This window comes from Plasmopara halstedii (genome assembly GCF_900000015.1).
Source record: "Plasmopara halstedii genome assembly, contig: Scaffold_262, whole genome shotgun sequence".
Classification (NCBI taxonomy): domain Eukaryota; phylum Oomycota; class Peronosporomycetes; order Peronosporales; family Peronosporaceae; genus Plasmopara; species Plasmopara halstedii.
The window spans coordinates 820,095-835,525 of record NW_020187183.1 but is presented as its reverse complement, the minus strand read 5'-3'; the positions used below and the strand labels follow the sequence as shown (position 1 = coordinate 835,525).

Sequence of the window (15,431 nt, the reverse complement as noted above, 5' to 3'; positions counted from 1 at the left end):
ACACCACAGCTCCCTTGGGAGAGTGACGGGTCACTCTCATGTAACCCCGTTACAGTTGCTCATTCTGATGAGTCGGCACTATCTTGTGGCACACCCACCATGCCAACAGTGAGCATCACTGCTCTGCGCGAGAATATTACAATTGTATGGCGTATGCTTACTTCAATGGGCTCTTTTATTTTTTTCACTGCATTTTCGCGCAAAATTACCTTGATTTAGCTGGTTAATTACCAGATCATATAGGGCATACTTATATACAACCTTTTTTCGCGCACTTTCAAAACAACGGAGGCAAGTCCTTGAGCTTGGTAACCAGGTTGTTTCATAAAAATTGCACGTATAATTTTAGTATTGGAGATTATTAAAGGCTGCATGACACAAACGGTTCGTACATCATACAATTTCCAAGCAAATAAAGCTAAAGATGCCACTTCAAATGAAGAAGATTCATCCCCAGATTAATGTGACGAGAAGTTTCGACAAACACGAGCAATTCTCGTCATCGCATATCACGCGATAGAGGAAAGACTGCAAGCTTTCTTAATCTTGACTTTCGTAACCACTTAAATGCCTTTGACTAACTTCAATTCGTTCCAAAAGTCACTACATCTTAAGAGTGCAAGCCTAGCATCCATAAAGATCAAGGTTCGGTTGTGCATCAAAGTATTAAGGAATCCCATAAAAAAACTCAGACTGTTGTATGTAAGGATGACGCCCGACTCCGGTTAGCCGTGTTTGTAGCATACTAGTGCGAAAATCTTGTCCGAACGGAACGTCTCAGGTTTTATTGGCAAGCTACGATCTCGAACTTCTCGCCAATTATTTAATTTGGCAAAAAATAGCGGGAATGGGGTCAAGTCTGCTAGGAATTAGCGGCGTTAAATCCGGTTTACAACCCAGTAGCATAATTAGTCGCTGTCCTGTTTGTCCCAGGATATGCAGGATACTTATCTCTTCATTTCAGTATCGGGTTCACTCAGGGTCTTCTGATCGCACTATCCCTGGTCTTTTTTACCATTCTTCATCATGTATCTTCTGTTAGCATTTACTCCTAGCCGCTTGTCTTTCAAAACAACTGTGAATAGCAAGTTGTCAATGCACGTTTGTAGGCTCTTTTGCTCAGAGTTCAGGAATTCTAGAATGCCCCAGTAACACTCTATTCCTTTGTCATATTAATCTATTCTTATAATTAAAATGAGGCGTTAATGATTTTTTTTCACTTGCATTTTTTCTGTCGTAATTCTTGTGACAGTAGTGCAGAAATTGCTGTACACGGACTATCTGATGTCCGATCATAATCCGATTAATTGGCATGTTCAATTGAAGGATTAAGAAAAGGATCCGTGATTTGAAAGCCGTACATTAAAATGCGGAACAGCGATACATTTAAGATGAAGTCGTTAAAGCTCGCCGCACATGTGTATGTGCTGCGTAAATATCTACATTTTCTAACGTAAGAGCCAATACATTCTAGATTCAGTTAAAAGTTAGCAGTAATATCTCTCCTGATGAACGAGGTGAATCCAACTCACTGTTTATGCGGCTGCAGATCTCAAGAGTCCATGGAAATAAATCTTGAAGGATGGCTATGGAGATCAGAAGCCAGCAGCTGTAAGTATGATTATGTTAATACATACAGTAGAACCTGTCTAGATTAAACCTGTTTAATTAAAAACCCTCTCTAAATTGAACAAAAGATATGGACCCATGTTGGGCTTTTTACCTATGCTACCCTTCTTTATTCAAAATCCTCTCTAAATTAAACACTGTCCCCCAGGCCCAACATGTTTAATATTTTAATATTTAGACAGGTTTTACTGTACTGTAGTACACAAGATCCCTTTCTGCCATCAAATTTATGATGTGCAGAAGACAATAGACGCTGCGAAGGAAAATAATGAATGATAACAAAAGGTGCGTCTGCTTAAAACGATAGCCACGTGTGCTTTTACAATCATTGTTTGTTTTTCTTCGCACTGCTCACGTGTCTTCTTCGCATCATGTTTTTCAATAGCAAGACCAGACCACGTCAACGGTCTGTCGCAGAGTTATTGGTGGTATTTATCCTCGCATCTTTGGAGAGCAACATATTTGCGGTCATGCCATCAGTTTCTTCGGAGCCTCAAACAATGAGCATCTGAGAAAGAGTCCGTCATCATCAGCAAGTCAAGACAGTTTTCAATCTGAGGCCAGAACATGGCCTATCTTGAAACAGCCCCTCAAAGCTGAAGAACTAGTACTCGACGACAACATTCTCTTCAAACTCAGGTTAAAGGTGCTGCAGTTGTTAGAGGACTCGACGAAAATCCGCACAACTCCATTCTCGATCGACAGCAACACGCTTAAAACGCTTAAAACCCATGAGACAAATTTAAAGGGGTTAAAGGATGAAGTTCACGTGTTTCACAAAGTTGCTGACACTTCTGGCATCAACCATCTCATAAATCGAGAATTGCGTTGGTTGGAAGTGAAATCAAATGTGTTTAGCGCACTGAATTCTGGAACCGTATTTTCGAAGAGAGAGGTACTCTTGAAGCATCTCTACGAAGTTGGACCAGACGAGGCCACTTTGGTGTTGATGGAATTGCGGCATATGCTAAGCCTAAATCAAGTCGACCAACTGATCACACAGTATAATAAGGAGATCGACCAACTGATCACGCAGTATAATAAGAAGAACTGGGACGCCCAATTCTCTCTTCTCACTGGCAAATCGGCAGCTGATGCCGAACAATATATGAGATCACAAAATGACGAAGAAACTAAGCTGCTAGGTGATTGGGTGACTGCATTTACTAGCGAAATCGGGCAACCTTTCGACATACCTAGCATTCTTCTATCAGATACGATGCAGCGATTTATCTCATTTGCCAAAGAAATCAAGCAGGCCAAAATTAATCGCAATCAAATCTCAATCGCTGAGCCAGCTCACAAGTCGCACTAACGCTGGTCACGGTGTTGAAGTCGGTAGCCTTTTATAAAGTGTGGCGATGGAGATGAGTGAAAGCTACATGAGGGTACGACTATATGTTGAATGTTAATCAATCATTGATCAAGAGCTGACTCATGTCTTTGCATAGCCTAAATGTGCGATGATGTCTGAATAGCTGAACAGAAGAATGGTGCTTAAGCAAGTCGTTGTTTCTGAAGTTTTTAGATTGGGACATGAGTTTTAGGGAAAACAACAATACATGTAAGATTCATAACATGCTAATGCTGAAAGCAATTGCTTGATTTTATCGATTTGTCCGATGTTGTAATGATGCAAGACCACGTCACGATATTATTACAGAAAAACTACGAACTAGGATCAATAATAGCAGTCAAAGTAGGCAGCAAAATGATGCTTGCCGTCAACAACGGCTTACCTTTAATGAAAAAGCACCGACTAGTACAGACACCGTTTTGGTTTTCGACCCGCCACAATTGCTGTTATAAATTTATTTTTAAAATGCTTGTCTGCTATAATCGTTCAGTTGATGAGAGAGATTTAGAGACCTCCCGACTTTGGGGCTGGACGCGTTAATAGTTTGGCTGGGAACGCTAGCTGGGTGTAAGTGACTCATTCTACGAACCGTCTGAAGCACTCTCCTTCGTCAACAGTGACTGTTCATCGCCTGTTCTTGGATCACCATCCGCCGTATACGCGTTTATGAGCTCATTAAACTCGCGTAGGTGTCGCAGTGGACCTCACTTACGATTGTGGAAAATGAAGAATGGGCGAAATCTGAGGCGTGCCGTCGATAGAATTGTGTTTAAATGGTGTCGGACACCAGAAAAGACGCCGACACAGTGTCGGCCGGCTATCGCTATCAGGGTGCATCACTCCACTGACTCGTCGAACTGCTACGCGCTCTGCCATGTCCAGTTGTGGCAATTGCGTTGCTTCTAAACGGATGATTTAACGTCTCGGTAACGAGATTCTTGCTCGGTTGACCGTCAGCTCGCTCCTTAGTTATTAACGATGGATGGCAATCATTAAGCCACACATGAGTGGGTGCGTCTGGATATCATCGCTAATGTGGCCAGCCACAACAACCTCACGGATCTTCGCTCTTTGACGTAGTTGCGCGAGCATATAGAATAAACAATCTCGGCTTCTTATGACCTACGACTGTATAACTGGACTTACATCGACAATCACGCGATAGCCAGTGAGCAATCTTGACTGGCGCATCATGTTCTTGAACCACATCAAGACGAATGTCGAATATAATGATCGTTCTCTCAGAAGCAAGCAAGCCTTAGTAAGTTCAGGTACAAGGAACCCGGTGTCTAGCACTTCGCCGCATGTGCGACGGATTGGGGACAGCGATTTTGAAGTCTCTGCACACCAGCATACTAACCCCAGCAGCTCTGACCCGTCGAAATTGCCGCCGCAACACTGACCAGACGGCCTCGCTGAAATCGCGTTTCTGATATTTGCCTGCAGCACAATAACCATATAATTTAAGTAGATTTATGTGAATGTACCGCTTACGAAAATAGTCGACAGCCCCTGCAAATATGATGAAGAAGAGTTTTTTTATTAAAAACGTATTACTGGGTCTCCAAATTTATGATCACATGAATTTCGTCATCTGAGGTCTGATTTGAGAGATGATAGACCTGAGTTTTGATGGATGGATTCAATACAGAAGCTATTAAGCATTTTCGCCATCATGTATGGTATACGGTACACGATGTGAAAGGGATAGCTCGATTACTTATATTAAGCTTAAATTCTTAACTGTTTTTTATATCGAACGCAACGAAAACGATTGAAATATATTGAGATTCTACAAATTTCTGTCCGTACCAGGTACTTTATTATAGAAAAATACTATAGTAATTTAATATCGAAGCTAAGTCCTGGGGACAATATTTTAGTGTGCACATACCCTAATACGCCCTCTTCACCCGTAGGGTAAATTTCTTAGAGAAACTTACAAAACTGAGAGTTTCTTTTTGACTGCACATAACTAGTGCACCCACAACGCTAAGAATTACATATGGCTCGATGGTCGTCCTAACGAATGCGGCCTCTGCTGCTGATGCCATGAAGGTCTTGTGCGGTAAACTGTTTTATGCACCCTAGATTATATGTTGCTTAGCACGCTGCAACAAGACAGCAAGGCTTGATGCTTAAAAAGTCAAAGAATTGGCGGAGTGCTTATAGAAACAGCGCTAAATGAAAGAATATCTTCAGACCACAGAGACTCGCAGCTTTTCATGGCTATCCAGTTTTTCTGCTTAGCCAAACATATAAACCTTTCATGTGTGTTCGAAATGCAGTTCTCAGCGCAATTACAGCAAATGAGTGCTTTTCATTTAAATTTTAGGCCTATTTCATGCTTTAAATTCTTTACCTCCCAACTTCAACATTCACTGTCAATCTATGTTGAACACCCCATAAACCTCATCATTGGCATATGCAATGCAATTTATCATCAGAAGGGGAAAAATCCGAAGCTCAACGGGCAGTCAGTTTAGCGTGTGACGACCACGCGCGCTGTAACAGGTAACTGCGCCCCTTAAGGCCCTAATTGCTCTCTAACCGACCGGCTGTCGGCGATACTGATTCTTATGCACATACTAATGTCCCTTTTCTCTGCTATTTTTGCCGCTTGTAACTAATATATAGCCACGAGTCAAGAACCACCACACTTGTTATTTCATGAGCGCGCATTTGGGCGCTCGTCCCACTCAGCGGTCGAGCTATAGCGGCCCACCGCGTCGAATCTCGGTAGATGCGATGAACAACCTCTCAATTCGCAGTCTGGAGGATTTGAATCAGCTCTCGCAGGCCACGCGCGAGTTTGGAGAAGTGTATTCAGGCTATCATGACGGCTCTCGACGAAGTCCTCGATTTTTGAAACAACTTTTTGACCCTATAGAAAATAAATCTGAAGAGGATTGTGTGTTTCGCGTTCGTATATCTGGAATTCAATGCCGCAACCTCCAAGGACGACGATTTAGTGGTAAAAGCGATCCCTATGTCGAGTTTCACTGGGATAACCCCAAAGAGACTGCTCCTTACGTTACGCCAGTGATCAAGGCGGATTTAAACCCAAATTATAAAGGTGTTTTGATTGCCTTTGAATACAAAGCGCCACTGGTTGAGCTTCCAAAGCGAAGTTTGCTGGTCAAAGTATATTCTACCCGAAAATTTAACGCAAAATATCTGATTGGAGAGGCTAAAGTGGATTTGTGGAGTATTGCAACCGGACCTGTGCACCATGATCATCATTTAGTTGGATGTGATAATGGACGCGTGGTGTTTAATTGCTACATGGAGCAATGCAATGAGTGGAATATTATTGTCAGTGATGTGGGTGTAATGATGCCGGCTATTGCGAATGAACTGGATCGGCCTGAAGGACACGATTTTCAAGAAGATGCATCGCTTCCACTGAAAAAGTTTGGCGTCAGCTACAAGTGCACGATTGGGACGGACGAGAAGTTTTACATGGGCAACAAGCTGAAGCATGCTATTAAACGAGACATTGGAGATATTCATGAAGTGAGCTTTCAGTCGCTTGCAAGGCTTGCAGTACTATCGTCGCGTGTATCCAGACCAAACAGCCAGCCGAAAAGTGAATCAAAAACTGAGGATGAAGGTGACGATGCTCTTGTGGCACAGGATCCCATGGCTGTCGAGTGGACAACCTCCACGGACTACCTCCCTCCTATTTCGCGGTACAGCACTTTTGATGAACTCATGTCGGCGACACTGACGTTGGAGGTAAGCTGAACAATACATATGGTAGATAGAATCCTTGGAGCATATTCATCTGCTGGTTACATTGTGATTGTAGGTGCGTCAAGTCCTAGTTGGTCGCGGCCAAATGTCAACAGATCCAGACGGTGGATTTTTGAGCTTGCTAGAAAAGTATGAAAATGAAACACTGGTACGTTTCTTATAGAATGTCAATTTCAGTTGTCCATCGTATTGAGATCTTGTCATCCTCCAGGCGACTCCCAATATCCGTGTGCAGTTTGATGAGGAAATCAAGAATACAAATCTGTTTGGTCAAACATGGCTGTCGCTGGAGAAAATATTTGAGGATGCTCTCCAAGAGCGAATGAAAAAGAAAATTGACGCTGATCCGACTTTTGGCTTAAATGGCCTTGGATTCGCTGACCAGTTTGTCACAAGTAAATTTGAGCAAAGTTTAACATTGAAAGGGCACCAAGTTGGGGTGATTTTTGGTACGATTTTGTTTAAGCGAATTCCTGACGTCCGACAGCTGCGATGTGGTGTCAATAGTGAGCATGGTATATCTTCGTCGAGCTCTGTGATCGTAGGAGTTGTTCCTGCAGGCTCAAAAAAAAATCCTCGCAACTCAAAAGTAGTGATACCAGTTGAAGCTCAGCGCCTGTTGGAAAAAATGCAGGATCTGCTGGAACTCATGGCCAATAGACAGAAAGATGACAAGGAAGGTAAAGTGCGGAAAGCGACCAAGATTCTAAAGATGTTACAGGTTTCGCATAAGGCCTCGATGTTGTCGTGGGTGTATGTGTCAGCCGAAGCACTAGAGGAAACGAAAAACATTTTGCTGAGACTGTGGCAGTTTTTGCTAGAAAACATTCGCGTGCGACACTATACGCTACGCAATGTCTTTTATGAACTACTTTTTTACCTAGTTAAGCGAGCGGAGCTCAGTGATTTGCCACTGTTGGGTTTTGACTCGGCAGTTGCGACGACTATGTTTGGTGTAAAACATACGCACAAAATCTCGAAAAAGGATTTAGAATTTGGCCTTAAATTGCGCGCGATGCTTGTCGAAAGCAAGTTCTGCGTTCTCCAAACGGTCTCTGTTCGTGGTGTCATGAACAATAATTTGATGTTCTTTGTAGCGAGAATGTTGTCAGTGCTTTGTTTTCGTTTACCGAGTTTTGGTGTGGAGCTTTATCAGTTGTGGTCCGAATCATACAATGAACCAGTGCCTGAGCTCGCTGCTGAGTTTAAGATGAATGCTGACGCCGACTTGTTTGCGATGGACGGATTAGAAGCCCATTTAGACTGGCGGCGGTTTCATAAAGCCATTTTCGATGAATATGGTGAGAAAGCTTTGCGTAACCAAGAGGAAGAAGCCGAGGATAAGTATGAAGTCACTTCTGAGGCATGGAAGTCGCGTTTTCGTCGGATAAACGGTGAAGCGAACACTCTTAACATTTTGCTTGTGGATCAGTGGCTTTGGTATGTGCTTGATACTTTAGCTGTTTTAAACCAGAAGATCGGTTGGATCCATCTGCCTGGCTACACTCAAGTGTTGATGGTTTTCTTTTTAGAGTTGAGAACGCAAAAGTCTGGCTGGCTTCCTCCAGCGCTGTACAAATTATCATGCACAATGCTTTCTAATCCAAGCTTGATCAACCCCATGACCAAGTTCCTTTTGAGTAGTACCAGTGTACACGATGTCACTGCGGTAATTGGTGCCGTCGAACTTCTTGGTGTTTGGATGTACATGATTCGAAGCTGGCGCGTTCGTCTAAGCTCGTATCGATTGTCGCATCTGGAGAACAACGATCGCTGGAACTTCCATCAAGATGATCAGTACTCGATTCCAGCAGGTGATGAAGTGTCGTTGCTGCCTCCTTCATTTGACTTTCGCTTTTTGTGTGCGGCGCTGCGCATTCTGCTGGATTCAGAGCACACACAAGTTGTATTGACTACTTTAGAATTTCTGTACAATTGTTGGGATTGTTTTCCAGAGCGACATGCGGATAAATTGCGATTTGAATTGCTGCGATCTTTCATTCGCCTATTCCTACACTGGCATAGTGAAGTTCGTAGCTTTTTTCAGACGCTGATAGCGCTTCGTGCCATGAAGCCGCACGGATGGACTCAAAAGGGAGCTTCTTTTGTGAATACACCACCACATAGCCGCCGCCAGATTGATGCGGTGGCGGCTGATTTTAACATGTCTCTTGGAACTGAGGAGCCTGTTGAAAGTGGACGACGCTCTCGATCGCACAGCTCGAGCAACTTGATGGACTCGGTACATAAACGATTGAGTTCATCATCACCGCGCTTATCCCCTCGGACTTCTCCGTCGCCGTCGCCTCGAAATTCGGGCTCGGTGCTGTCCTTAACTATATCGTCACCCAGTAGCCGGCCCATTGGCAGTGGCCAAAACACGCCGACTTCGGATTATAAAAGTGCAGATAGTTTGCCTTCTAAATTACGGAGTATATCGGATGAATACGTAAAGCATGCACCGCTGCAGCCTAAGATGGACACTCATATCCAAATGAAGTTTAATCGGCTCCTCGAGTCAATCTACGTTGCAGCGAAGAAATACATTGACTATCAGGGCCTAAACGGCAATATTCTTCGAAAGCAGACAGCCGAGGCGACTTGGAAGAAAAAGGGCATGCTGTTAAAGCAAGGATTTATCTACAAAACCACTTGGAAACACAAATTTTTCTCGCTGCAGAATAATAAGCTTGGATACGCTGACACTGAGTATGGCCCCATCAAGCGTGAAATCAACATTATTGGCAGCGTAGTCACCGAATTGTCGAATCAATTAGATCACTCTCAGGGAGGACGCGTTGTGCTGTTTAATTGCTTTTCTGTCGATAGCGGCTATCAGAAACTAGTTTTGTGCGCTCCGACGTTTGAGGAGCAGCGCGAGTGGATAGAAGTGCTGACCCAGAATGCAACGGCCGAGACCGCCACGCGTAAGGACAATGAAACGTTATCACAAGTGGATCTTGCCGAAGTGTCGGATCAGCTACAGTCACTTGCTGGCAAGCATTCGACAGCTGAAGAAGTACCAGAGAACCTTTTGCCGTATTCTGTGCTGGCCGTGAAAGAGTGAGTCACTGCATCTTTTGCTGTCGATAAGTGAGCGTATGCTTAATGTATTTAATGTCTTACAGATGGCTCAACCTTCGTGTGACTGCAATGGAGATTGAAAGCAAAATTGCTGCTGGCCAGCCATTCCACATGCCAGTGCTGTTGTCTAAGTCGTCACTCTATGCTGATGATGACTAATCGTGGCTATTTAAAACGCAAAAACGATCAACCAAAACGTGATAAGAAAAAGATAAATGCTCAAAGTATTGGTAACGTACGCTGCATTTTGAAGCCTTTAGCCATCATGTTGAATTTCTTTCTCAGCTATTATTTTTAACGTCCATAATTTAGTCAAGCATGCTAAGTATCCAAATCCTAGACCCGATTGGCGATTGTGTCAACATTACGAGATATCTGTGCCTGTAATTATAACTATAAGTGACGAAACTAATGAAACGGAGAATATTATTGACTGATCTTGCACATCTCACCGCTTTTTTTTTTTGGTTAGTAACAAATCAATTCATTGCACGAATCATTATGCATTGCCTACATTACCGTTGCAAGGAAGAGACTTTCGAGAATCATTATATTGCGTACATGTGGAAGTCGTACGAGCGACAATCATTACGACATCATGAAATCAGAATATACCAGCTACAACACGAAATCAAAACTGTACGTCAAGGAAGTATTTAGCACGTGAGACCACATTTTTGGTATTCTATGATGGACATCGAGCTTTCATGAGTCATTTCTGCTTAGCGTTTGATCGATCTTGGTGACGATGAATTTTTCAAAATGTTTAGTGTCTCCAAGACGAATATGAAGCTTCGAAGGATCGTGACAACGATTCGAGCAAAACCGTTAAAACTAGCAGTAATCGTTGCCGACAGCGACAATCAGTTCTGCTGTACGTTTCATTATATACTTCTAGCAATTCGTCCATCATCGTTCTTGACAACGAACGAATTCACCGAGAGCTGGGTGGTTTTTTGCGTTCCGAAACCGATGAGAAGCTGATACTATTCTGCGGATCTAAATATTGATATGAAAGAACACAATTTTGTCGAGTTGCTTCGATCGACCTTTATCGCCACTTTATTGATTATTTTGCTATTTACGACAACTGTGTTATCAATTGCGCTGGTATCTGACCTTGTAGTTGTTAGATGACTTTACGCGACAGCAACCGTAAATGCACTAAGTCGTTCGTTCATCATGTCTTTCTATCAACATTTACACGTAGCATTACACCTTAATTTTTCACATCAATATTTGATAATTCAAACTAATACAGGGTTAGTTTCAAACTACACAATAAAATGTTTGAAAGAGAAATCTCAAACCAACTTCCAGTAAAGATAAATAAAACAATTTTCTTTCTTAATAAGAATGTTAAACAGATGTGCATGAAGCCAAGAGACTTCAATCTAGCCAGCGATGAGGAATTACAACTTACACGTAGCCTTCTCTTTAGCTTTCGAATTTGGTTTCAAACTATGCTTCTCTGGTTCCAGCTGCTTCTGTTGCTCCTGCTTGATAGTTTTCTTTTGAGCATCACCAAACGGTGTCTTTTGCCACATTGCCTCAAACTCGTCCGGGGTTCCGCCTGGGCATGTGGCCTCGTGTTTTCCCTCGTCTTCGGGACCCATGCGGCTCCACGTCGAGCGCATTTTTTTGCCCTCAATTTGACGCTCGTGTACAGCTTTTAGACGTCCGGTCGAATCTTCATAGCGGCGTCGAGTGCTCATCACGCGCCGGCCTTTGTCATCTACGATGGATGAGTTACTAAATGTATATGATGAAAAGGCACGGCGGGACTGATCGTCGTTAATGGCAACGGCCTGGTGCTTGTCAGTGCTAGTCTTTTTGTTTGGCTTGTTCGGGTCGTTGTCACGATCTTTTGATACTTGATCCTTTGTCTTGGATACACTTTCCGTCAGATGCGCTGAACTTTCACGGTGTTGCGTTGCGGGTTGCTGTTCACGCCCCAAAACGGGTAAGTCCTTGAAAAATTCGTCGTCATCGAGATTGCTGGGCGCCGCCAACATTTCGTTGCTTCGATCAAATGGAAAACTTGAGCGGCTCATGAGTTCGCTCAAGTGCTCGAGGTCCATCATAGACTGCTCCAACGACGACATGGGGTACCAGAAGCGTGGTCGGACGAGATCCCACGTGCTAAACATGACTGATGGTTATTGAGTGTCGCTTTTTTTGTTGACGTGTGTAGTAGCTGGTAAATTTTGAATTGAAGACGTCGCAATAATTTCCACTCGTATATCTTCATCATAACAAGCTTCTCGAATGTGTGCTGTTTATAACGATATATGTATGTCGTGTCTCACCAACGATTGTTCAGTACAGACTTTGTGAGCTTGAATATATTCTCGATCTCGTTGTGAGCCAAATTTAGTACTAATTGAGTAAAGCTCGATTAAGTAATAATACATTGGACATGTGCATTTGTCGGTGTTTTAGAATGAGAATTTCGAATCATTTTGTGAGCAATTTATTTAGTGGAATAATTTATATTTTAATTTCGCTTGTTTTTGCAAGATTATATTAGTAAATTAATGCTCGAGAATTAGAATGTCTTTGACATTTATTTGACAATTAACTATGACTTAATACAAAATGTATTTAACACTAAAAATTAATACGCGATGAATCGTTTAGTTACTGGTTGCTTTCAAAATAAAAGGATCACATTGATGCTGCTTCCAATGTCATAAAAATCTGTGTAGTTACTGAATACTGAAAACAGCTACAACTTATAGGTTTCACAACAAGTTTTCCAAACGTTCCGCGTAAAAGTCGGCTGATCGAGTAGCGCTGGCAAAGTTCAACCCTCCTGTGGCCGACTCTCTTGAAATCTCTCGGATATAGCGGCATGTCAACATTCTAATTGGCATGACACATATTTTGGAATTTTCTGTGAGATTAATTATTGAAATGCCTGGCTTTAGAGCGGTAAGGAATTGCTTCACTGCATTGAATAGAGTAGTCTGCCAACTGAAAAAGGGGGAAAGGATCACTTTGCCTGTATCAGACCTTGTCATGTTCGACTAGATCGTAAGAGAGAGTTTAGGGTATGCCACTAATAAGCCTATATAGAATACCGGATGCGTTTGTATTCTTGTTGGGCTTTGAAATCTCATATCCTTTTCACTACGATCGTATACGGATCGATGTAGGCGGTCACAACTTAGTCTCTAAGACTACAGACACCGCATATTCAGGTAGGTAATACTATGCAATAAATCTTCTCCCCACAACATGTTCGTGCATGTACTGCTTGCCTCGGATATCGAAGTATTCCTTCTGTTTGCCCTGGCTCTCAGCCACAGAACTTACACTCCCTGTATATGCTGCTCAAACTCATTGAGATAAACCCACTTATTTTGTTACAAAGTGTACCAATCTATATTAGCGACTTCATTTTGACCGACGGTCTTGCTCACTAAGTTCGGAGTCACTTTGTGGTGGTGTCAAAGGCACTCGGAGGTTCATTGAATCATTAATGTAACATGGAGTAAAGCTTGTGACGATATGACCGCGTTTTTATGCGGACTCGATAAGTGGAAGCAGCTTACTCCACCATCACAATTCTTCCGTGCAAGTGCTCCGATCAGTTACTCCACAACGTGTCTCGAGGGAGTTTTATCTAACCATGTATTTGCTGTTGGTTGGCTGTCAACAAAATCAGTCTGGTGCCGGACACCGTTTATGATGTTCATTAAAATGTTTCCGCGAAGCGTGAACCTCCATTCGATATGATATCCACCTACAAGCCATATAACACTCTGTTATGAAACAGTTTGGCTTTATCTTCGTCGTCCACACCATCGTTTATTGAAGCAGGATGAGCCATCGTGCCCAGACGATCTACAAAAACCATAATGTCACTATTGCCTGATGCGGCTACTGAAAGACCGAAGTAGGTCCATACAAATGGAATAATAGCACTCTGCTGGTACCGACAGGCTCACCAATTGCACCGCCACACGCAATGAGGGCTTAACTCGACGGCACATTTCACTCCTTTGCCGTGCTTATCCCATTAGATATGTTGGACCACCGTATACTGATTGTTAACCGAGCAGTACAACCATTTTCTTTTGTGGTGACCAATCATATGCTTGCACTATATTATGTTTTGAGGCTCGTAGCATGAGGGTCCACTACACGCTGAGTGTCATGTGGGTCAGTAATATGATACAAAGAGCCCGATCGCGATACATATTTACGGACAGCGCCCTTTGATTAATCGACATCGATTTCTCAAGCTCCTTCTTTTCATAAGGTTTCAGCAGCGCCACAAATGTTGCGTCTGACCATACACTGACCGTATTGCCGTATCAATTGGCGAGTCACCATAGCGACATGCAGTAAATCATAGTTGGGGCGGCGCTATAGCGCATTGTCCATCAGAATATGCCGAACCGGCTTGCACCCACCCTCAAAGATGTACTCGGCAAAGAAATTTTTTGCTGTCATCTTTTGTGACAAATGAGGCGGCAACGCCACTGTCCGCAACGATGCATGATCTGGGTTGAGATACAACGGCGTATAACTAATATGAGTGCTACTTGACGAGTGAAAATACATCACAATCAGTTGCTTGTTATGAACAAAGTAGTTCTTCCCAGCAGCTTCCAGCTGGCAAGACTCAAACGCGATCACGCGTTGACACCCCATAAGCATCTTCTTGGAGCAAAACACAACCTGGGGCGAAATCCATAGCGTCACAGACGATGTATAATGACCGATCTGTATTAGGAAGTGCCAAAATCTGGGCACATATGAGCTTTAATCGGCAAACTTACCGGTCGCCGATTCTACCGCATCCCAAAACATTTTCATGCCCAACATATGTTTAAGAAAATCGGTGAAGCGTTATGCCATGACTGCAGTTTTACTGTATTTGTGCAAGTTGTTGACCGGGCCGAGCAACTACCTAAATGCCTTTTCATTAAAAGCCACCGGTCTTCATCTTTGAGGGACTTGATTGCAGGTAATGCTTCCGAACAAAGCAACCCATGAAGGGGATTCCGTCTGCGCCAAAGACACACTTAAGTTTTTTGACTCCAGCTATTCATGCCCATTACCTCGAGCACCGCTCGCAATTATTTTATGTTGCCCTTAATATCGGCTTTGTGCCGTACAATTGTCGGCGAATACATCGTTATGATGAGGCTGTATCTGGCCACATTAAACCTGAATAGTTGTGTTATCAGATGATTCATCGACGCAGGTGCATGGACACTCCCTGTGTTATAACTAGCCAATCATCCATCGATAAAACGACCGGCAATGAGAGCACTTGCAGTTTTAGGCTGTGAACACTGAACACATGCAGCTGACCATGCCGTTCTACAACACAATCTTTCTGAGATGGCCGTTTGTGCCGAGATTGTGGCTGCATCTAGCTTGTTATGACCAAGCACAATTCGCCAGTTGCCATTAGCATGTTTATACGATAAAACGGTACCGAGTATAGGATTTATTTTTCTCCAATAGACCCGCTTCGCGCACATCACGAAGTAAGTATCATCAACTCACACTACTCCCGACCACGGCAGTGTGACGCAATGGTGTCGGGAAACAAATCATTATAATGACGCATTCCCCTACCTGGTGA

General features: G+C 43.1%; 6 protein-coding genes across 6 annotated transcripts; 4 read left to right on the top strand and 2 right to left on the bottom strand.

Moving 5' to 3' along the window:
* Window positions 1–59: 59 nt before the first annotated feature.
* On the bottom strand, window positions 60–326 carry PHALS_04612 (uncharacterized protein; the record flags this gene model as incomplete). The annotated part of the gene is made up of 2 exons (XM_024722458.1): window positions 60–209; window positions 276–326. The coding sequence occupies 2 exons, from the start codon at window positions 324–326 to the stop codon at window positions 60–62; spliced, it is 201 nt and encodes a 66-aa protein (XP_024573533.1).
* A 1,571-nt stretch (window positions 327–1,897) lies between these two features.
* On the top strand, window positions 1,898–2,944 carry PHALS_04611 (uncharacterized protein; the record flags this gene model as incomplete). Its single annotated transcript, XM_024722457.1, has 3 exons — window positions 1,898–1,914; window positions 2,015–2,035; window positions 2,110–2,944. 3 exons carry the CDS (start codon window positions 1,898–1,900, stop codon window positions 2,942–2,944), a joined length of 873 nt encoding a protein of 290 aa, XP_024573532.1.
* Window positions 2,945–2,990: 46 nt separating this feature from the next.
* PHALS_04610 (uncharacterized protein) lies at window positions 2,991–3,526 on the top strand (the record flags this gene model as incomplete). The annotated part of the gene is made up of 4 exons (XM_024722456.1): window positions 2,991–3,017; window positions 3,081–3,087; window positions 3,158–3,193; window positions 3,270–3,526. The coding sequence occupies 4 exons, from the start codon at window positions 2,991–2,993 to the stop codon at window positions 3,524–3,526; spliced, it is 327 nt and encodes a 108-aa protein (XP_024573531.1).
* Window positions 3,525–4,607, top strand: PHALS_15039 (uncharacterized protein). Its single transcript, XM_036407324.1, has one exon. It carries the CDS (start codon window positions 4,179–4,181, stop codon window positions 4,386–4,388), a length of 210 nt encoding a protein of 69 aa, XP_036263035.1. The 5' UTR covers window positions 3,525–4,178; the 3' UTR covers window positions 4,389–4,607.
* Window positions 4,608–5,656: 1,049 nt separating this feature from the next.
* PHALS_04609 (duf1765 domain containing protein) lies at window positions 5,657–9,985 on the top strand (the record flags this gene model as incomplete). The annotated part of the gene is made up of 4 exons (XM_024722454.1): window positions 5,657–6,724; window positions 6,798–6,890; window positions 6,954–9,805; window positions 9,871–9,985. 4 exons carry the CDS (start codon window positions 5,657–5,659, stop codon window positions 9,983–9,985), a joined length of 4,128 nt encoding a protein of 1,375 aa, XP_024573529.1.
* A 1,253-nt stretch (window positions 9,986–11,238) lies between these two features.
* PHALS_04608 (uncharacterized protein) lies at window positions 11,239–11,976 on the bottom strand (the record flags this gene model as incomplete). Its single annotated transcript, XM_024722453.1, has 1 exon — window positions 11,239–11,976. The coding sequence occupies one exon, from the start codon at window positions 11,974–11,976 to the stop codon at window positions 11,239–11,241; it is 738 nt and encodes a 245-aa protein (XP_024573528.1).
* Window positions 11,977–15,431: the final 3,455 nt, after the last annotated feature.